Genomic DNA, 20988 nt, shown 5'->3' with positions numbered 1-20988 from the left:
AATGTAGATCGAATCTTTTTCTGGTTGAGTATTAATGTTTTAGTCAATAGTATATGTTTAGTTACTCGAGTAAGCATTAATAAGTAAATTTGGTTTTAACCGTAGTTTAGTTTGGATTTACCTTATAGCTAGATGTGCTAATCCATTTTATATGGTTTGTATCAGTAGTATTACCATGTCATATATATTATGGTAGTGAACTAGTGATTAGTAAAAAAAAATAGATAATGTAGCGTCATGGGATGGGAACGTATATTTTAAAAAGTTTTAAAAAACGAAACCGTGAAAATCGATAGGCAGGGAAAAAACCGTGAGAATAGGAAAGATAATTTAAATTTTATTCCAGCGACTAAGAAAGAGGTCACGAAGAAGAATGCAAAGTAATAAATTGTGGAATATGAGTATGGGCATGTGTGTCTGGAACAGACATCAACTTGTGCTCTTGTTACTTCAGTGTCTCAAATCTCACACCCCATTGGTTCATATCTTCGGTGTTCATTATGAAACTAATTCTACTAAAGTAATAACCCATTGGTTATTGCGAGAGCCTAGGAACCAACACCTAATCAGCAGTAAGACTTCCAAAACATTTTTTTTGTTCACTTGTATATTCAAATTAAACGTTAGGCTACTCTCTCAAATTAAGAAGTCATTGTAGTACTTAGAGGTCAAATTCCACAAGTACTCTAGATTACATAATAAATTGTAGAGTTTTATAATTAAGCTAAACAAGATTATTTAAATTAAAAAGGCAATGCAAAATTTTAAATAAAAGCTGTGAAAATTCAATGGATCAAAAAGTTAGGCCTAGGAAATTTCTCAGGAAATTATAAAATATGAAATCAATCAATAAATTAAGATTCAAGCAATTAAAATCAGATCTAGAACTCTAAACACTTTTGTAAAATAAATCAGTTCTCACTGCAAATATTATCTAAATTTAAAACCAGAAATTTCAAATCTCTTTGCAAAATTCAAGGTAATAAATCAGCTTTAAAAACAAATTTAGATTGTTCACAAAATTATTAAATCAAATCTCTTTGCAAGAAATAATTTTGCTCATCAAAAGATTTTATCAGGAAAATCAATTATATTCTCATATCAATTTATTTTCCCTAATATAATAATTCTAGGTGATCAATCAAAAACTATTATGAAGAACAACTAAAGATGAATATCATAAAAAATTAAGAACCCTAAAAATTTCAAATCTAATAAATCATAAAATCCTATAAAAAAACCCTAAATCTAACAAGCAAACTACTCAGACATCATTAATAAATAACAATTCATTCTGAATAACATGCAATAGATATTAAAAAGTCGAAGGTAGTTCAAGAATTCTTCTCTACAAAGCAGTTTAGATCTCTTTTCTCTCCCAAAAGCTCTCAATATCTCTCTCTCAAAAATTTGCTAGAAAATAACTTTCGGGTTTTAAAAACCTAAAAATACTATTTGTATGTCCTAAAACACATCAGGGACTTGTGTTGTAAATATGGAAAACTTCGGGAAACTTTGTAAAACTTCCAAATTTGTGATTCTTCATCGGCTGAACATGGTGTCCATCGATGCTAAGCAGTATCGATCGACACTCACTCTCTGTTCTGACTCCAAGTTGATTTCCTTCGGTTTAAATGCTCCAAAATGATCCAAATTGCTCCACTTTGCTCCTTATGTGCCAAAGTTCTAGATAACCTGTAAAGATTCAAAAACAATCTAGAAAACAAATCAAAAGACTCCTTATATCATGGTTAAAAACCACAAAAACGATGATATATATATCAACTTGTAAACTTAAAAACAAAATCCCACGTACTATAAAACTTAATTAGCACTATATATAATTTATAGGTTGAAGTTTTTAGGGGAGAGAAAAAATGGAAGGAAAAGCCTCATTGATCATAAGAAGATATGAAAGTAGTCATTAAATGGAATATTAGGGTACCGAAAAGACGAGTCCCGACCAATGTCATGCACAAAGTAGTAAACTTTAATTCTAACCCATCTGTTTTTTGTGTCCCACCAAAAACCATATAGTCTCTTGTTTCTTTGTACTAGCTCTGATTAATTCTTGAGCTATATCAAAGAATCGTAATCCCGAATAATAATGTGAAAGATGTGACTCGTGTTGGTCTTGCCACCACCAAACCTCACAACCCATCTAATCAAATCCCTATCACATTTGCTTTATAATGAAATCAACATCAAAGAGCTTTCAAGAACGCAAAGTAGTGAGATCAAGATAGAAAGGAGAGTTGCAATGGTTGATGAGAAAGTGACTGTTCATGAAGTTGAGACAAGAGACGCTTACAGAGTTGCTTACGTGATCCATTTCTTGTTGGGTGCTGGTAGTTTAATACCATGGAACGCTTTGATCACAGCCGTTGATTACTTTGGCTACTTGTATCCTGACAAGCATGTAGAGAAGACTTTCACCGTGGCTTACATGAGTTGCTCGGTCCTTGTTCTGGTTTTGATGATGACTTGGAACACAAGGTTGAGCTTTAGAGTGAGGATGAACTTGGGGTTTTTCATGTTCATCATCTCCATGATGGTTTCGCCTATCCTAGATTGGGTTTGGAAAGGTGAAAAGGATGAGAATGTTTCTTACATAATAATGGTTGGATCAGTCGCACTATGTGGTTTAGCTGATGGATTGGTCGGCGGAAGTTTGATTGGTTCAGCCGGAAAGCTTCCTAGACAATACATGCAAGCAATTTTCGCCGGCACTGCCTCTTCAGGTAAAACCGCTTTTGATAACAATTGAAATTAAAATACACTAGTTACCTCTTATGTTAAACGTTAGTCCTGTACAAATCAGCATAATCAGCAAAGCCCTAAGAATTCTCTGTTTTTGCTAGGCATCATCATCTCTGTCCTTAGGATTACGACTAAAGCTTCGCTGCCACAGACACCGCAAGGAATGCGAACTAGTGCTCATTCCTATTTCATAGTCAGCTCTACCATACTATTAAGCTGCGTTATTTGTTGTAACGTGCTCCACAAGTTACCAATAATGCAACAACACCTCAAGTTTCATCAACCTTTGCATTCGACTCTGACAATATGGATGGTGGGGAGGAAGATTAAGTGGCCAGCTTCGGGTATTCTAATAATCTACACCGTTACTTTATCAATATTTCCAGGATTTTTAGCTGAGAATTTGAAGTCCCATCTTCTCCAAAGTTGGTATCCAATCTTGCTCATCACAGTGTACAACATCTCGGATTTCGTAGGCAAGTCACTCACCGCACTCTATCTATGGCACAGTATAAAGTCCGCTACATGGGCTTGTATCGTTAGGCTTCTCTTTTATCCTCTCTTCTCTGCATGTTTACGTGGACCGCAATGGCTTAGAACAGAAGTGCCAGTGGTTGTTCTGACGTTCATGCTTGGCCTCACCAACGGCTACCTCACTAGCGTGCTCATGATCATGGCTCCCAAAACGGTTCATGCATCGGAAGCAGAACTTGCAGCCGTCTTCATGGTTGTTTTCCTAGGATTAGGTCTTGTTTGTGGCTCAGTTCTTGGCTGGGTCTGGCTCATCTGATTTTTTTAATTGTATGAATCAAAATTATTTAACAAAAAAGTCGAGCATATGACACTAGCACATGACTGTCACAATCTTTTTTTATATATTTGACTACTTTTATACTTTGTGACTAAAAGAAAGAAATTACTATATTACCTACCTCAGTATTTTCCCCCATAAATAATTTACCGACTATGATTTTATTTTACTATATTTTATTAAATACTACTCAAGAAGACGACGGTGTTCTAAATTTACAAAATCAATCAAATATTATTATACTAATATAAACACAAAGGGGAAAAAAGGAATCAAAAGTCCACTTGCGGTGAATCGTACCTTACCTTGTCTTGATTGGTGGAACTTTATTATTCGTGTCTCCCGTGTGAAATGTTTTCTACTTCCATTAAAAAAAATTCTTCTAGTATTATACTCCCTCCGTTTCATAATATAGGATGTTTAGAGAAGTTTTTTATTTCATAATATAAGATGTTTTCAAATTTCAACGTAATTTTTAGATTAGTTTAATATTTTATATTATGCAGTCTTGTTTGTGATTGGTTAAACTTTTTTAAAGCGTTCATTTCTTAATCTACGTGCTTTACTCAAAACATCTTATATTTTGAAACGGAGGGAGTATCATTAAGCGTTAATAATTTGATGTATATAGTTTTATATTATCTTGTTGGATTATAAACTTACAGATTTATCTTAGTTAAGATTTATACTACGTTGCATCAAATTATTTTGTTTCAGGAGATTAATAATAGTTTTGTTTTTATATGTAATATGTACTTTAAAAATATATATTATTATTATTCTGATGATATGGATAACAAGTGTACACCCATTTCTTTTGAACCAGAGATACCTTGCATATGTTTAACCTCTTCTGCAACAATAAGGTACACATATAACGAAAAAGGTGTATATAAATGTTATGATTTTTTTTTTTATATATAAAAACAGTATAATAATGAAATATAAGGAGTATAATTGGTTGGTTGTGAATAAAGCAAAGTGTTGATAACAATGGAGGATCGGAGGGACTAATAATGAATTTGGTTTGGGTCCTTTTGCTTGAGATAGATATAAAGGATGCGGCAGTTATAACGTTAAAACGTTATCCACCACCACCATCATACACTCATATGATGTTGACATTAACAGATAAGATCTTCATTCATTTCATGAACTTATATTATTATTAATTCCCATCATTTTATCTAACAGAAAAAGTACTTTAAATCACTTCAACCTTTCAATAGATATACGAATTCAACATTTCAACAGAATTCATTTATTTTGCTGTTATCTTATACAAAATTGCTGTGAAAACTTAATCAAAGTGAACCAACTAGTAAATAAGAAGTTTTTAATTAGTTCCATTTTGATACGAATGTCTAAACTCAATAATTCATTAAAAAGTTATGTTTCGTATTTCGTATATAAAATAAATAAAAGCAAAAGAAAAAGATGACACAGAGAGAATGGGCATTCTTATCCAAATTACACTTGCATCATCGACTGAGGGGGATAAGGAATGAAATTGTCATTTCTTTTTGTTTCTTATACACAAATTTGATGTAGAGATTGTTCATGTAAGTGGACCAACCAGAAAGCCAAAAAAGAAGATATACCATTATAAAAATAACATTTTCCCATAATATGTTCAAATGTCTATTTCAAAATTTTCATGATACGAAACATCATCAATGGAACAGCCAAACAAGTGTACGTATAGGCACATTTCTTGTGAGCCAGAAATACCTTTCATGTTTATCCTCTTCAAGAATAATAGTATGGGTTAGTTATACTACTAAAACTGGAATATTGTTTATTTATATTTATTATTGGAAGAGACTAGAATAATAGGGAAGGATATTAATTGGAATGCTTGTGAAGAAGGCAAAGCCGCCGGAGAGTGTTGAAAACAAAGCAGAAGTAAAAGATATCTTCAACGGGAATGAAAACATTCTCTGCCATCCATTAACTTGACCATGTGAAATTTAAAGATCAGAGATTCTACTCTGCTCGAACTGTGGGAATACTAGATTAAAGTCTGATCGGGTTTACGCTATTTAGGTCATTCCCTTCGGATGAAAGTTAGTTAAACAGAATTCTTATGACTTAGTTTGTAAATGCGTGTTATCTTGTTTATGAGATCCAGGTTAAACTTATTAGCATGGAAAGATTTCAAACCAAATAAGTTCATTTTCCGATTGATCGAATCGCGAATAATAAACATATGAATATGATTGTGTTAGCTTTTGATGTCGTATGCCGAGAACAGAAACAGTACTTTTAGTTGTGGTCCACTAAATTATACTCAATCTTTGTTGTCATCTTTTTCTAGAAAGATGATCCGGTCCAGTTGGAACGGCCCATTGCGTTGCTATAGTTGACTTCGTGGAGGAACTCGTACGGAATTGTATTTCGTGACCCCCAAACTGAAATCTCTCCTATGTTTGTTGAGTGCTCGTACAAAAATTACACATAGTAACATTTTTATTTATTTTAAACACACTAAACAAGAAACGACGTCGTATCTTAAAGATCAGATCATCCGCTGATGAAATTACAAAGAACCTGATGAAATATATTCAGAGTACGAATCTAAACAAACCAACAGGTAACAAGGTTGAAAGTAAACAAGACAGAACAGCTAAAAAAGTACGAGAAGCAAAATGCGAGAAACAGAGGAAGGAGAAGGATTCTATAGACTTGCCGATGGCGCCTGTCTATTTGATGTATTGAGAGAGCCACTTGAAGCCTTCACCATAACCCATTTTTCGAACAATGCTGCACATAAACACCTCCAACGGTCTCACATTCGAATCAGTAAGATTCACTTTGCCTTTACCGGTGGTGAAATTGGAGAGACCAAGGTGGAACCGAAGCTCGTCCTCAGATGCAGCGTAAGGAATATCGATTTTGTTCCCTAGGATGAGGAATGGGACAGTGGCTAAGGATTCGTCAGAGAGGAGTGCATCAAGCTCCTTTTTTGATTCTGCAAATCTCTCTTTGTCATAAGCATCCACTAAGTAGACCACAGCATCAACCTGAGAAAACCCTCAAGAAGAATCAATACCCCTACCTAATGAAAACTTCGATTCGAAAACGACAACGCATAGATGAAACTAAAAGCAGAGATGTAGGTGGTCCAATGAGTGTGCAACTCTACTCTATATTCCTCTCGTGAAATAATCTTTAAAGAAGAAGGCTTCTAAAGGTTCTTTCTTAGTGCATATAGATTGGAGAATAAGATGATAATAACCTTAGCATAGTAATCTTTCCACACTCTTCGTGCGATTTGATGACCACCCAAGTCAAAAGCCTTGAATTTGATTTTGCCAATGCTAAGTTCTTCAGAGGTTGGATGCTGAGTTGGTTGATGCTGCACTAATCTCTGTTTAAACAAACCAACTCCAAAAAGATCAGCTCAAATCACCTCAAATCAGCTCAAATCACCCAATTTTTTTGTTTTTGATAAACACAATCATAAAGTCATTCATATCAGGAAACAAAATTGAAATCAAAGTAAACATCTACAAATACAAAAAAAAAAGAAGTAAACCCTGATTTGGATTTGAGTGAATACGGAAGCAAATCTAATTTCTATATACAAAGTTAGACACTTTTGAAGAACTGATTCAACACCCAGATTCCAATCAACTACGAAATTGAAGATCTAATTTGGTGACGAATCGAACAACAAAAGGAAATCGCAAAACGAATTGGATCGATTCGATAGCTGAAACGAGAAACAGAGGAAGAAGGCGAGAGAGAAGCGAACCTCGTCTTTCAACATGTGAAGCAAGGTGGTTTTACCAGCGTTATCGAGACCTAGAAACAAGATCTTGGCTTCTTTTTGCCATAGACCTAGCGAAGCTAGTACGCCGTAGAACCAATCTACCAAGAACATCGCCTCACGATCTTCCTAAACCCCAGATCCGAGACGCGATCGTCGTTATCAACCTTTTCTTCGAATTTTTTTTTTAGCTTCGGAGATGAGCAAAAAAACCAAAGAAGAAAAACTTGTGAGGAGGATCTCACTCTTGAGTCTGAGAGGGGAGTACTAATGAAAACAGCATGCAGTGTACAGATTCTGAAGGCTATTGTAACAAACGGCATGCAGTGTATAGATTCCTGAAATAGGTCAGATAACGAAAAAGGCCCATGAAAACGGCGCCGTGTGAGGCCACGCACTCACTTTCAGTTCAGGCTTTTGTAAATGGGTCCATTAGAGAGGAGATATTTTGCTTAGCAAGTGGAGATGGTCTCTATCGTTTTCTACAATTCACACACTATGATACCATAGGTTAGCTAGATTATAATTCGAATGGTATAATTGTGTGCAAGTAGTCAAACCAACCCAAAAAAAAAGAAAGAGTTAAAATCTTGGTTTGATTGGTGATCAGCAACCGAGTTGTTGGAATTAAATTTGGTTCATTGGTTGTTAACTTGATTTGAACTAACTATTATTGAAATGGGATTCAACTTTGAAAGAGGTAAATGTTCTGATAAGAAACGTGGGAGTCGAATGCTTATGATGATATTTTCGTGAAATTTATACGAAAGATATATTTATAGGACTAGTTTTTTTTTTGTTGTTGTTGTCAGTGTATTTTCTAGTACAAATAATTACTGTAACTTCGTGTATTTTTTTTTGTCACCATTAATGGGAGAGGATTAATATGTCGACCATCAATATTGTTTTTGTTTTTTTGCGTTTGTGGATGTTAATAATAATAATAATCAGCCGAAAAAAAACTCAAACGTAGTAGATAAGATCGGAACCAAATAAGATAAGCCTAAAATGTCTGCGTCCAACTCCAAGTGTACTTTGAGAGTGGGGGGGGGGGGGGGGAAATAAAAAAGCTAAGGAATTTTCTTATGTGTATGGCATTCTTTATCTCAACGTGTGCTAAAAAGTTTATGCATTAACCATCCATCATCGATGTTTATATTTTTTGCTTATATACAACTAACTAGACTTCACATAACAACGAGTACTGTTCACATAATAACTAATTTTGGGAAGAAATATACAACTTCATTTCGCAAAGATCAAGAAAACATGTAGTATAAAATCTCGAAAAATTGAAAACTTTCTTCAAGAAAAGAATGACCAAGAAATAAGAAAAACAACATTTCTTGAACAAACAACTAAATAGTTAAAACATAATTATATAGTGGTGGAGAATTGGATTATATCTAAAATATTCGTATGGGTTTGTCGCTGTCGTACTTATATGTAAACATGCATTATGACTGTTTAGAGTCTTAATATATTTAATTGTCTAAATACATAACATATACAGATATACTTACTATATTTATATTGTGCTATCCAATGGAGGAGTATTATACTAAACAAAAGATAAATGACAAAGAATACAGCGTTTGCTTTGACCTGTGTGATCTCGTAACTAGTAGTATACAAACCTTTCTATATATCGATCCACTGTTCCAGCTTTCACAAAGCTCACAGTGTAGTTTTTGAAAAACAGAACGCTCTCTATTTTCAGAAAAATTCTTCCATTCAACCCCTTTTTTTAATTCATCTTTTATTAATTAACCAATCAAAATTTACCATGTAATTTAATTAAAGAAATTATAGGCTTTTGTAGATACATCTTTACAAAAACACCCAATAATTATTGTTATATCTATAAAGCAATTACAAATAAATCAATATAATTTAATAAGTAATAAAAAGTGTTATTACGGATTAGTAAAATAATTTTTATAATCTAGGACCATTAACAAAACAAATTAAAGAATATCTATTTTATTTTCCATCAAAAACAAACAGAGAAAAGGGTAAAATTGTCAATTCGATGTTGTTCGCTTACGAACTCCTTTTAAGTTTTAAAGTTGGACTTTTTCTCTTTACATATATGTTCGCTTTCGTCAGAGGCAGAGGAAAACAACAAAAACAAAAAACAGAGCAAAGCCTTTTTTTTTGAAAAGCAGAGCTTTTTAGAACGGAGAGATCGGAACGATCGAGAAGGAGATGGGTGATGTAGTTTTGTTTATAGATGAAACTTACTCGAAACCGAGTTCAACTCGGTGTAGAATCTGTCACGAAGAAGAAGCTGAGAGCTACTTTGAAGCTCCTTGTTCTTGCTCAGGGACCATCAAGGTATCTTCGTAATCAAGATTTGTATTTTTTATATATAAATTATATTAACTTGATTCTATTAAATTTTCAAATATGAAAAAAGAACTTGCATATTGATTCTTTTTTAAAATTCAGTTCGCTCACAGAGATTGCATACAACGATGGTGCGATGAGAAAGGAAACACAATTTGTGAAATTTGTCTCCAGGTTTGTTTTCTAACAATCATAGTTTATTTATATCTTCTTTTCTTTTTTCGGGGTAATTTTGGGGTTATTTATGCTTATGTGATGTTACGATTATAATTTGTTTTCAATCTATCATCTCACAAAATTTTGAATTTACGTAATTGTTTTCTTCTTCTTCTTCTTTCTTTCTNGGATAAAATAGTATGAAAATGTGTGGTTATGAACATATCCCAAAGATAAAAACAAAAGATACATATTTTTTTTTTTTTTTTTTTTTTTTTGGCAAAATTAGAAAACGGAAAGATATTCGATTTTCGTAAAAGATCGTAATCAATGAGCCAATGCCACGCTGTTTAAATTTTCATAACTTTTTTTCGAGTTGTATTTATAATTATTTATATTACAATGGATTTACAACAAAGAGTTAGAAACAAAAATGGAAACTGGATCCATCGAATTATGGGACCCCTACCGAACTTGGAGGACGTACTTTTCTGTTTCTGGCTGTGTATTATTTGGATTCTGTTTTGATAATATTTGTATTAAAAGTGATTAATAATGAGATAATAATATATGCATGGCGAAGAAAAGCACTAGTAATAAATAAATTTGTTATATTTCAGGAGTATAAACCTGGATATACCACGACTTCAAAACCATGTCGATTGATCGAAGCAGCAACAGTCACAATCGGGTAATTAATTTTCTTTAAAACAACGATATTTAAGGTTTTAGTTCTACTTTGGAAATTGAAAACTTGTTCCGAATTACTCCAGCTGTCTTTTTTTCCTCCAATTATTTAAATACTTACACATTTTATAATTATTATTATGATTCTAACAATAACAACAATAGTCCAAAACAAATTGAAGAAAAAAATATATTTTTTAATTCATGAACAGAGATGGTTTACATATAGCGAGGAGAGGAAGAAGAAGAAATAGAAGAAGATTAGTGAGCAGAGCAGGATCAGCAGACTTTCAAGAATGCAACTCTAGTGCTGATAGAGGCGCCTCTTGTTGTACATACTTGGCTCTCCTCGTTGTAAGTTCTCTATATCGATCCCCTTTTTTTTTTTCAAAACATACGTAATATAGTTATTAGTATAAGCATTTATATATAATAATATTATTAGATGTTTTTTATACACTAAATATTAAATAACTTAGTTAAATATAATTAAGGCATTGATGCGATGAAACACGAATCTTTGGTTTACGTGAGGTCCAAATCAGAAAATGGCAACCACTTCTATCGAATCGACATTTAAGGTTCGCATGATTGGTAACCACTAATAATAATCATTATGTCCACTTGATTACCAATCGTTTGGAAATTTATAACAAAGTTATTGAATCAATTAATTGCTAACAAAAACGGGTACTTGTATTATCATTTAATAATTTGCTTGTTTAAGTAGGAGTATCTTTGAAACAATAAGTGAACAACAACAATCTATAACAAATTTTGAACACTCGTTGAGATGGTTCAAGTTCAGCGGTGCTACTGCTACGAATACCAGAGCTACAAAGAACACTAGATTAGAAATTTAGAATGATGGTTACGGATTCATTAGAAAAGCTAGGCACTTAGGTTCGGTGAGTTTGGCTGGTCGGGTTACTTAGGTTTGGTGAGTTCGGTTTGGTCGGGTTTACTTAGGTTTGGTGAGATTGGTTTGGTCGACCAAAAAACCTAACGAAAAGAAAAAGGGTTCTTCTTTTGGAACCAAAAGAATGTCTCTGTTTACTACATTCAGAAATGGTTCATAGTTATAAGTGGGTGACATATCCCCATTTACATGACGTCTTTTCAAAGCTTTAACCCATATTCAAGCCATGCCCAAATTGAACCAGACCAATTTTATCTGGACAAATTATCATATCATATAATACCCATATCCTTATGTTACATCTTTTACGGCGTGACTCTTATTTTTGTTGGAACTAATTTGATATTTCTATTCTTTTTATGTAGTTTTCGGTGGTGTTGTTGATAAAGCATGCATTTGATGTGGTTTATGGAACCGACGAGTATCCTTTCACAATTTTCACGGTAAATTTCTCTTTCTTTTCTAACTAAGAATTTTTATTTCTAAAGATACAAAAAAAATGATTTACTATTATTTAGTTTTATATGTTTTTAAAAGTAAGATGAATGGTGAAAATAATGGCAGGTATTAACATTGAAGGCCATTGGCATACTATTGCCGATGCTCGTTATCATTCGAACTATCACAGCTATTCAGAGGAGTCTCCGATATGAATATCTCGTAAGCTCCCCAAACATGGACTGTTGAGTCTTATATTTCTTGTTTCTCTTTCTTTAATTAACGATTCACTCCATTTTTACATTCTACAATTCACATATAAAATTTTAAGTTACAACTCTGTGTATCTCTATATGTATACTTATAATGTTCGTTGGTCATTCTTTTTGATAGGAATCTGAGGAAGATACATTAAGCTCTGACGAAGAAGATAATGGTTTGGAAGAGGAAGAGCAACAACAACATTTGGCTTGATTTAGTAGTTTCTCTTGTTCAAACCTTGTTTCAGAAAATATGAATGCTCATATAGGAATTTGTAATCATTAGCAAATGTATATTATGTTATATATATTTTTAATCAAAATATCCAAACACAAATTAGAGGAGAAAACAGTTCACCATTATCTTATAAATGGTTAAGTAAACTTGAAAGGGAAATTGAAAGATCTTACAAACAAAGATCTTATAATGTTTCGGCCCAGTGGGAGTAAATTTGAGTAGCCCAATTAGGTTTTTTAAATTAGAGGACAGGTGGAGAGATGGACGGTCAGGATCTAATGACGATGGAAAAGACGACAGTCCCCTTGGATGAAAAAGAAGATTAAAAAAAGTTAAAGTGTGGCTGCTGGGATTCGAGCCCAGGTCTCCACGGCCACAACGTGGAATTCTTACCACTAAACTACAGCCACTTTGTTGTTGATTCTTACATGTTGTGTATAATAATATCGTAAACAGCCGTGTGTTGATCTGAGTTACAATAAAAAGCCCTACGTCTCCTATGTGTTTTTTTTTTGGAGAGGTCCAGTAAATTCCATGGCGGTTTAGATATTTGGGCTTTATATGGGCTTTGGTTTGTAAGCAAACCCATTATGTAATGACTATAGTTAAATGAAAAAGGAAAAACGTTATAATTTCCTTTTATTTGTCCTAATCCTAATCTTAATCCTAAACATAAACAAATCTGTGTTGTTGTTTATAAATACTGCTCTAGGTCTCAACATCTCTTTAAACACTGAGACTCTTCTTCTTCTTCTTTCACTCTCTTCACCGAACCAAAAAAAAAAAAATTAGGAGAGATACCTTTTCGCTCTCTTTCTAATGGCGTAAGATTGTTTTTTTTGATTCCTCCTTTCTCTATTTTTTGAAGAACGAAGAAGATTCAAAGCAGAGCAGAGCAGAGCTAGGGTTTATGATTGAAGACCCAGAATTAGGGTTCTCTTTGTCTTCTAATTGATGAATGAATTAGCAAGCAGGATATGGTTTCCATGGCGTTTCTTCTTCTTCTTCTTCTTCTTCTTCTCCAGCTTTCTCTCATCTGATTTGATCGACCAACTAAAGTCTAAAGGTAATACAAATTCTAGGGTTTAGTTTTAAGTTATGTTAAGACCTCATTCTCTTGTCTTCTCTTGCCTTGTCTTGTCTTCTAACTCTGTGAGTATCTCGGTTGATGAATTTGTAGGAAGATATTGGTGGCAAGTGATGATCGGAGGAGCCGGATGATGGCGTTTCTTCTTCTGATTTGACCGACCGCCAAGTACAGGTTTCATAAATCCTAGGGTTTTTTGGTTTTAATCTAATTCTGGTATATGTTGTGCAGGTCAGAGAGATGGATTGAAGAATGACGAAGAAGAATACTCAAGTCTGCTTTATCTCAAAGAGATGGATTGGAGAGTGAAGAAGAAGAAGAAGACTGCTTAAGGTGAGTTAACTCTGTTCTTCTCTGATTCTTGCTTCTTTTTACTTGGATTTTCAGTTTTTTTACTAACTAATACTAACCAGCACACGCATACATCTTCAGTGATCCCAATGGATGTTATAAGAAGACACTCTGAATTTTTAGGTTTGTGTTACTTGCTTTTAGATGAAGTTGGTATTTTATAATATTTGGTCTCACTTCACTTCTTCTGAATTTTTTTTTTTGCTTTACTCAGGCAATTCGTTCCATTGCTCACAGTTACTCAATACTTCCCATCCATAAGTGAAACTGAGACTTTTTGGTTTTGTTGTTGCTGCTTCTATACATGATGAAGATATATATGGTGCACTTCCTTCCCATTGATGTTAAGGATGATGCTGAATTATGGACCCTAAGGATGGCAACAAAATCCTCTTCTTCTTTATTGGTCTGTAAGTCATCCCAAATTTTTATCCTGTTCAGAGAGTTTTTTTCTTCTGTTTCAAGTTTATCTATCTCCCTTAACCATTACTCTCTTTTTGTTTTGAACAACAAGGTGCTACTCAAGTGTGTGTGAGTGATTATGACCTTAACCATGGAATACTCCTCTTCTTGCTTTGTAAGCTCTCTTAAATTCCTCAATCTTTTTTTTTTTTTTGTCCTGTTTCAAGTTCATCCAATATTTCTATATTTTTTTATGTTGTTGAACAACAAGGTGCTACTGAAGTTGGAACTCGACAAGGCACTAGAATTCAGCGCACCACCCTTTGAACTAAAAGGTACTTGTCATTGCCTCATGCCAACAATTCTCATCCACAGGTAATAAACTCTTGAAACTCTCTGATTCCTTTAACTCTTCTCTTTTCTTTATTTGGCGTGTGAATGTTTTTTACTTTTGAAATAAGAGTCTAGCTTTTGTTTGTATATGGTGATTTTAAATAATGGGTTTGTTTGTTTCTTTGGGTGAAACAGATGTGTGCTCGAGTGTTCCTACCAGATTTTTGGAGGATGAAGTAGATTCAGAACAAAAACGGTTGATGGAGAGGGTTTTTAAGGTAACAACATCAAACTAAATTTTGAAGGTAATATAAGCCTTTCTTCCCTTGTCCGCTTTAATAAAAGTGAGTCGAATTTGCTTTTTGATGGGTTTGTGTGTTTCTTTCTTTTGGTGAATGTTTTCGCTTTACTCAGGCAAGTGGTTCCATGGCGTTTCTTCTTCTTCAACTTTCTCTCATCTGGTTTGATCGACCAACTAAAGGTAATACAAATTCTATGGTTTACTTTTAAGTTATGCTCAGACCTCATTCACTTGTCTTGTCTTGTCTTGTCTTCTAACTCTTTGAGTATCTCGGTTGATGAATTTTCAGGAAGATATTGGTGCCAAACGATGATCGGAGGAGCCGGATGATGGCGTTTCTTCTTCTGATTTGACCGACCGCCAAGTACAGGTTTCATAAATCCTAAGGTTTTTTTTTGTTTTTTTTTTTGTTTTTTGGTTTTAATTTAATTCTGGTATATGTTGTGCAGGTCAGAGAGATGGATTGAAGAATGAAGAAGAAGAATACTCAAGTCTGCTTTATCTCAGAGAGATGGACTGAACAGTGAAGAAGAAGAAGACTTAAGCAGACTGCTTAAGGCAAGTTAACTCTGTTCTTCTCTCTTTCTTGCTTCTTTTCACTTGGATTTTCAGTTTTTTACTAACTAATACTAACCAGCATACACATACATCTTCAGTGATCCTAATGGAAGCTATAAGAAGACACTCTGAATTCTGAGGTTTGTGTTACTTGCTCTTAGATGAATTTGGTGTTTGATAATATTTGGTCTCACTTCACTTCTTCTGATTCTTGGATGCCTCTTTTTTCTTTTTCTTTTTGCAGTTACTGTACGTGGGCTTCCATCATCTGCCCCATGGCAACATTTGTATATGGTGATCTTAAATAATGGGTTTGTTTGTGTTTGTTTTTTCTTTCTGATATGAAATCCATTTTTTTTCAGGATCATTTGCGGAGAGCTGGTGATGTCTGCTTTATATTGCTGAGGTCACTCGAGACAGGTTCTGAGTCTTCCTCCTTTGTCCATTTCAAATTCTCCCCATCCTTAAGTTGTGAGTCTAATTCCGCCCCTTTCAAGTTTATACTTCGTTACACACACAATAGAGAAACTAACTGATATTTTTTTCTTATGGTTTTTTGTTGTTGCTTCTTCCTTCTCTAGATGTTGCAGTCTTACACAACAATGGTCAAATCGTATTCTGGAGATTGAATTGGCGTTTGTTTCAGGATGCCAGAGCGACGACCACAAATCTATGATACTGTTAATCTTCTGGAGAGTGTTGGGGTGATATTTGTTTCTCCACTTTTTTAAAATTACTTTGAGTCTCTCTTGTTTATGTTTGCTTAGTAACGAATTTGTCTCCTTTAGGTTTTAATAAGAGGAGCCAAGAATCAGTATACCTACTGCTGGTCAGAGATGGATTGAAGAATGAAGAAGAAGACTCGTACTGCTTAAGTAAGTTAACTCTGTTCTTCTCTCTTTGTTGCATCTTTTGATTTTATTGGCTCACAGAATAATTCAACTCGATAGGTCCCCAAGCTTTGTGAAGTATTTGGGGCCTCCTATTCTAACTGAGCCTGCGGAAGGTACTATTTACTTTATCATTCTTGTGCTACCAGATTTCTGATTTTTCTTAGGTTTTATGAATATCTTGTAATTGTTACAGGTCAAGAACCATCTGTGGCCTAACGTTGATGCTCATAGCGGAGTGCTGCCGAACTATTATCGTTTAACCGAAAACAAGGTACAAAACTGCATTGTTATCACTTAAGTGTTAAACCCTCGGCCTTGTTTTGCTGAATCTTGGTCATAATTAATTGACTGAACTTTGTTTCAGATACAAATACTACACTACTTTTTGGCTGTCTCAAGGAGTCTCTTCATCTGCTCACATATACTACACTGCTTTTTGGCTGTCTCAAGGAGTCTCTTCATCTGCTCACAGGTACATACACAGACATACTTTGGCGCTATTGACAATTCTTGTTGAATAAACCCACACTCATCTTTGTGATGTTGTTTTCTCTTTCTTGTTTCAGCAGATATAGAACCGGGCTCTTCGATTGCCACAAGAGCGGCCAAAGAGTGTAAACATGGAGAGGTTACATGTCCTCCAAAAGGTGAAACTTTTACATTTTGCAATTCTTGGCGCTTTTTTTTTTTTTTTTTAATACATTTTCTCATATAATTTGGTCTCATTCTTCACTTCACCATCGTTGTTGCTTGTTAGCAATAGATTGAAAATCCAGGATTGGGTCTAACTCCCTTTATCTTGTGTTTTAGGATTATCCGGTTCTTTGGTGTGGGTTTTATGGGTCTTTGGCAACTTCTCGTCCTACGCGTGGGGAATCACAGGTGATGGTTATTCAGCTTTTGCTTTTTCTCAGGCTGGTAACGTTTTCCCCCCTTTAATATTTTATTTGGTCATACTTTCTTTTTAACTGGCTCACAAATTATTTAACTCGATAGGTCCTCAAGCTTTATGAAGTGGTTGGTGCCTCCTATTCTAACTGAGCCTGGAAAGGTACTATTTACATTATCATTCATGTGCTACCACATTTCTGTTTTTCTTTGCTCTTATGAATCTTGTAATCGCTGTTACAGGTCAAGAACCACCCGTGGCCTAACGTTGATGCTCATAGCGGAGTGTTGCTGAACTATTATCGTCTTACCGAAAGCAAGGTACAAAATCACATCGCTATCACTTAAGTGTGATTCGTTTAAGATCAGAAGATAAAGGAGTTATCTTGGTGGAAATATTTGGAATTTAGGATCTTCTTTATTAGTTTGCTGCTTCATAACTTTCTGGTTTGTGTCTCATTACGCATATCACTTATTGTTTGATCTATCTGAAATGCTATCCATCTTGATGCAGATAATTGTTAAATCCAACCTGTTTTTCGTCAGATCAGTGCTTCAGGTTTTGGTTTTACAGAACCTTGTGTCGACATGGGCTACTATAACAATGTAAGTGTCTTTTTTAGCTCTACAACTCTTATGTTCAAAATTGTTGTTCCATCGTTCTTAGTTTTTGAAGCATGATACTGTTGCAGGTCTTTGATGAATGCAACGACCAAACTGATATCGGTAATTGCAAAGGATTTGGATTAAGCCTTATGTTCATGAGTCTTCGCATTCTTAGTTTTAAAGCTGCAATTATTAAGTCTATTGCTTCTCTATATCAGGTGGAGATCTACGCGATGGATAGGGAAGTCATTCTCCAAGTAAGTTCATCTCTATATTATACTATAATCTAACACTTACATCTGTATAATCTTGGTTTGACCTTACTATTTTAATTGATTTTTCAGTGTTGGTCTCGCGTGTTCTCTTCTGCGACTGCAACGATGACGACGACGACTCTCTTGAAGTCTTTGCCGCCGTGGAGTCTGGTAAGAGTGAAAACCAACCCCGACTTTGACAGCAATACGTTCTGCGTCAAGACGTAGATCCGTTTCTCCCTTTTGTGTTGTTGTTTCATATGTGTAAATGCTTGGTTTCTAATAGTCTTCTTTGCTTTTTCTCTCAGGTTGCTTTGTCATTATGTTGTCAAAGGATCACAACAACAAGCAGCAATATGGACTGGGTAAGTTTCCACTCATGAGACGCGCTTATTTATGTCTGGTTACTTTTTTTATTTTTATCTCTTGTCTCTCGCTAACTTTGATGTGCATGTTTTTTGTTGTTGCATCAGCCTCAAGGATTGTCAAATTTGCTCAGATACTACCAGAGAAAGGCATCACTGGACCATTTGTGGTTTCAGGTATGGAGATGCACATTTGTTGTTTGTTCTGTGTAGCCTAGGTTTTCCCTGCTCATTCTCACAAGGCGTGTTGGTTTTTTTTTTCTCACTCTCAGGATGCTTGCCATGATCTCACTTTGATCATTTTGATGGTTGTTGCAGTAGCGTCTTTAGCACTTGGGATAAAAAACAGAGGTTTGTAATGAAATCAGTTTAGTTAGATCTTGCTCTTTCCACTTTCACAAGTGTACCGTCAACTGAAATTTAACCTTTGTCTTACATAATCTTCGACAGGGTATCAAAGAAGGATGGTATGATGGAGGAAGCATTGCATTTGTAGTGATTGTTTTGGTTGTTGTCAGTTGTCACGGGTAATTTTAACTTGTTTCACTTAAATATGAGCATTTTTGATATTTACTCTTGGTGTTGTTCTGATGCTTTGTTCTCCTCTGCAGCTGTCAGTGATTACAAATAGCCTCTCCAGCCTCAGAACGTGAATGATTAAAAGTGGAACATACATCTATAGGTAATAGATTTGTACCAATGTAATTTTTCCTCTTCCCTCCTCAGTTACACTATACATGTGTTGATTGCTGCACAGGTGACAAGAGGTGGAAGATGAGTGGAAATTCTATTTATGATATTTTGGTGCGTGATGTCATACCTCTCAGCATTTGAAATCAGGTGGGTCATCTGTTCTCTCGGTATCATCTTGTGTTTTTTTTTCATACCACCGTGTGTCTAATCGAAGTTAAAATTTATCTTTAGGTTCCGACGGATGGAGTGCTACCTTGATGAGTCTAGCATGACTGGAGAGAGCAAAATCGTATGTTTTCTTGTTTCCGATCACAGTGAAATTGTTGGCTAAATCACTTCGATTGTTGTTGAAGGGATATCTCAAAACACCACTGGTAGTATTTTTTTCTCAGAGGTAAGTATTAAGCTTTTATATCTTTTGAATGAAGTTCAAGATTTTCTAGATAAGTTCTTTAACATTGCTCATGGGATTTTATTTGCTGACAGGGCGGGCGGTAGTGGATTAGAGTTGTCTGATTCACCAACAGAAAAGGCCATTCTTGGCTGGGAAATCAAGGTTTAATATTTATTTGAGTTTTATTGTTTTCAAATTCCAAAGCAGTTTTACACTTAGGAGTGGAAGAATGATTCGTATGTTTCCTCTTCTTCAGCTGTGGATGAATTTTCGAGATTCTATGCTTCATGCTTTTCAGTTTAACTTAGAGAAGAAGTGTGGTGGTGTTGCTATAAAAAACGGTAAATATCTGCTTCTACATTGTAGATACTAAAATTATTTTTGGATGTATGATAGATAAGAAAAATCATAATCTCGAGAAAAAGTGAGAAAATCCTATCAACAAAGTGAAGACCTCAAATACCGACTATACTGACATAAGGATTATATAACCCAATATTAATTTTGACATTTGTATACATTACATGTCGTACTTGTTTAATATGTGATTTTGCGCTATATGAAGACTAATATTTGTGGGAAAAAAAAAATTAAAGTTCAATGCAAACCTTGTTTTCTATTGAAATACAAAAGGAAAAATTTGAGAGTGTAAGACACATATGACAAACAAACAATCTTAAAAAAAAAAAAAAAAAAAAAAAAAAAAAAAAAAAAAAAAAAATCTTAAGTTTTGGTTTAATTAGTAACACAAAATAGCGTTACATTATTCATTGATATTATGAGAGTTACGTACGACTAGATGAACGGATATCCTTAGACCTTTTGGAAACACCAGTCTTTTTAGGGTTTCGACCACGAGACCAATCCGCATGTTCTGGTCCATAGCAATAGTCGAAGAAAAGCTCCTCACCTTCTTCGATAGCCTTCTCCGCGTATATACCGATCCTCTGGTCTCCTCGCACAATCATCAACTGCACACAAAACCATAAACTCTCGTGTCATAATAATTGAGTTTGTCCTTGGAATGTTTTGGAGATATATGATTCTATATAAGGACCAATCCGCAACTAAGTAAATTTGATACATGATTTAGAGAAACCAACATAAGTATTGGAATGTTAGTATATGTTCAAGATAAAGTACAATGAATTGGTACCTTGGCGTAGCAGTTAGGTTTTGCTGAGTGATTGAGAAATTTAAACTTGTTACCTTTACGGCGAGCATCGATTTCGAGCTGTAAAATGTTACTTTGATGAGAATAAATGTGTAACTCGCGAATAGTAAACATTCAAGGTAAAACGATCAGAGACTAAAGTTAATTACCTGATCATTCAAGGTAAAGAGGTAGGACGAACCAGTCCGATCTTCTAGTCTCCCACGCTCATTTGCTTCATCATGAGTGATAAGTTCGCCCGTATATTCTCCGAGAAACTCATTCTTTTTAAGTGAGTGCTGACAAATCAAACAAAATCA

The 20988-nt window shown here is 34.5% G+C and overlaps 5 protein-coding genes, 1 long non-coding RNA gene and 1 other non-coding gene across 24 annotated transcripts in view; 4 read left to right on the top strand and 3 right to left on the bottom strand.

The window, feature by feature from the left end:
* On the top strand, positions 1734–3652 carry LOC104738743 (equilibrative nucleotide transporter 8-like). Of its 2 annotated transcripts, XM_010458944.1 has the most exons (3): positions 1734–2741; positions 2862–3104; positions 3237–3652. In XM_010458944.1, the coding sequence occupies exons 1-3, from the start codon at positions 2261–2263 to the stop codon at positions 3548–3550; spliced, it is 1038 nt and encodes a 345-aa protein (XP_010457246.1). In that variant the 5' UTR covers positions 1734–2260; the 3' UTR covers positions 3551–3652. The 2 variants fall into 2 exon arrangements, with proteins under 2 accessions (XP_010457246.1, XP_010457245.1); XM_010458943.1 differs by having other exon boundaries at positions 2862–3652.
* On the bottom strand, positions 6060–7591 carry LOC104738742 (GTP-binding protein SAR1A). Its single transcript, XM_010458942.2, has 3 exons — positions 7329–7591; positions 6810–6941; positions 6060–6594 (listed from the first exon to the last, which is right to left on the bottom strand). Exons 1-3 carry the CDS (start codon positions 7455–7457, stop codon positions 6274–6276), a joined length of 582 nt encoding a protein of 193 aa, XP_010457244.1. The 5' UTR covers positions 7458–7591; the 3' UTR covers positions 6060–6273.
* Positions 9449–12495, top strand: LOC104738741. Its single transcript, XM_010458941.1, has 7 exons — positions 9449–9680; positions 9795–9866; positions 10469–10539; positions 10748–10889; positions 11820–11897; positions 12019–12114; positions 12286–12495. The coding sequence occupies exons 1-7, from the start codon at positions 9552–9554 to the stop codon at positions 12364–12366; spliced, it is 669 nt and encodes a 222-aa protein (XP_010457243.1). The 5' UTR covers positions 9449–9551; the 3' UTR covers positions 12367–12495.
* TRNAH-GUG lies at positions 12729–12800 on the bottom strand. The gene has a single exon. It is a non-coding gene; the product is annotated as a tRNA-His (tRNA).
* Positions 13095–15422, top strand: LOC109128920. 9 transcript variants are annotated; one of them, XR_002035282.1, is made up of 11 exons: positions 13098–13456; positions 13571–13645; positions 13709–13810; positions 13910–13951; positions 14043–14238; positions 14343–14405; positions 14502–14605; positions 14759–14868; positions 14978–15044; positions 15154–15234; positions 15314–15422. It is a non-coding gene; the product is annotated as an uncharacterized LOC109128920 (long non-coding RNA). The 9 variants fall into 9 exon arrangements; XR_002035280.1 differs by having other exon boundaries at positions 13100–13456; positions 13571–13651; XR_002035286.1 differs by having other exon boundaries at positions 13095–13456; positions 13571–13810; positions 14502–14565.
* LOC104738740 lies at positions 15515–20073 on the top strand. Of its 9 annotated transcripts, none has more exons than XM_019236301.1 (25): positions 15515–15562; positions 15667–15671; positions 15785–15842; positions 16069–16126; positions 16211–16297; positions 16373–16428; positions 16509–16586; positions 16680–16787; positions 16885–16962; positions 17126–17229; positions 17312–17366; positions 17447–17524; positions 17718–17809; positions 17896–17929; positions 18028–18066; positions 18154–18234; positions 18372–18428; positions 18537–18605; positions 18701–18779; positions 18879–18955; positions 19040–19110; positions 19186–19268; positions 19353–19515; positions 19608–19677; positions 19772–20073. In XM_019236301.1, exons 9-20 carry the CDS (start codon positions 16936–16938, stop codon positions 18899–18901), a joined length of 738 nt encoding a protein of 245 aa, XP_019091846.1. In that variant the 5' UTR covers positions 15515–15562; positions 15667–15671; positions 15785–15842; positions 16069–16126; positions 16211–16297; positions 16373–16428; positions 16509–16586; positions 16680–16787; positions 16885–16935; the 3' UTR covers positions 18902–18955; positions 19040–19110; positions 19186–19268; positions 19353–19515; positions 19608–19677; positions 19772–20073. The 9 variants fall into 9 exon arrangements, with proteins under 9 accessions (XP_019091846.1, XP_019091848.1, XP_019091841.1 ...); XM_019236303.1 differs by having other exon boundaries at positions 15785–15893; positions 16004–16126; positions 17126–17197; XM_019236296.1 differs by having other exon boundaries at positions 15785–15893; positions 16004–16126.
* The window catches only part of LOC104738739 (histone-lysine N-methyltransferase MEDEA-like), a 9147-nt gene continuing 8426 nt past the window's right edge, over positions 20268–20988 (bottom strand). The window contains exon 18 of the mRNA XM_010458939.2: positions 20268–20486. Within this exon, the coding sequence (XP_010457241.1) occupies positions 20301–20486 (186 nt within the window). The 3' untranslated portion in view covers positions 20268–20300. The remainder of the gene's footprint in view (positions 20487–20988) is intronic.

The sequence above is a fragment of the Camelina sativa genome, chromosome 14 (assembly GCF_000633955.1).
Source record: "Camelina sativa cultivar DH55 chromosome 14, Cs, whole genome shotgun sequence".
Lineage (NCBI taxonomy): Eukaryota > Viridiplantae > Streptophyta > Magnoliopsida > Brassicales > Brassicaceae > Camelina > Camelina sativa.
Note: the sequence above shows the minus strand (reverse complement) of the source record. Positions and strands in the feature narration are given on the sequence as shown.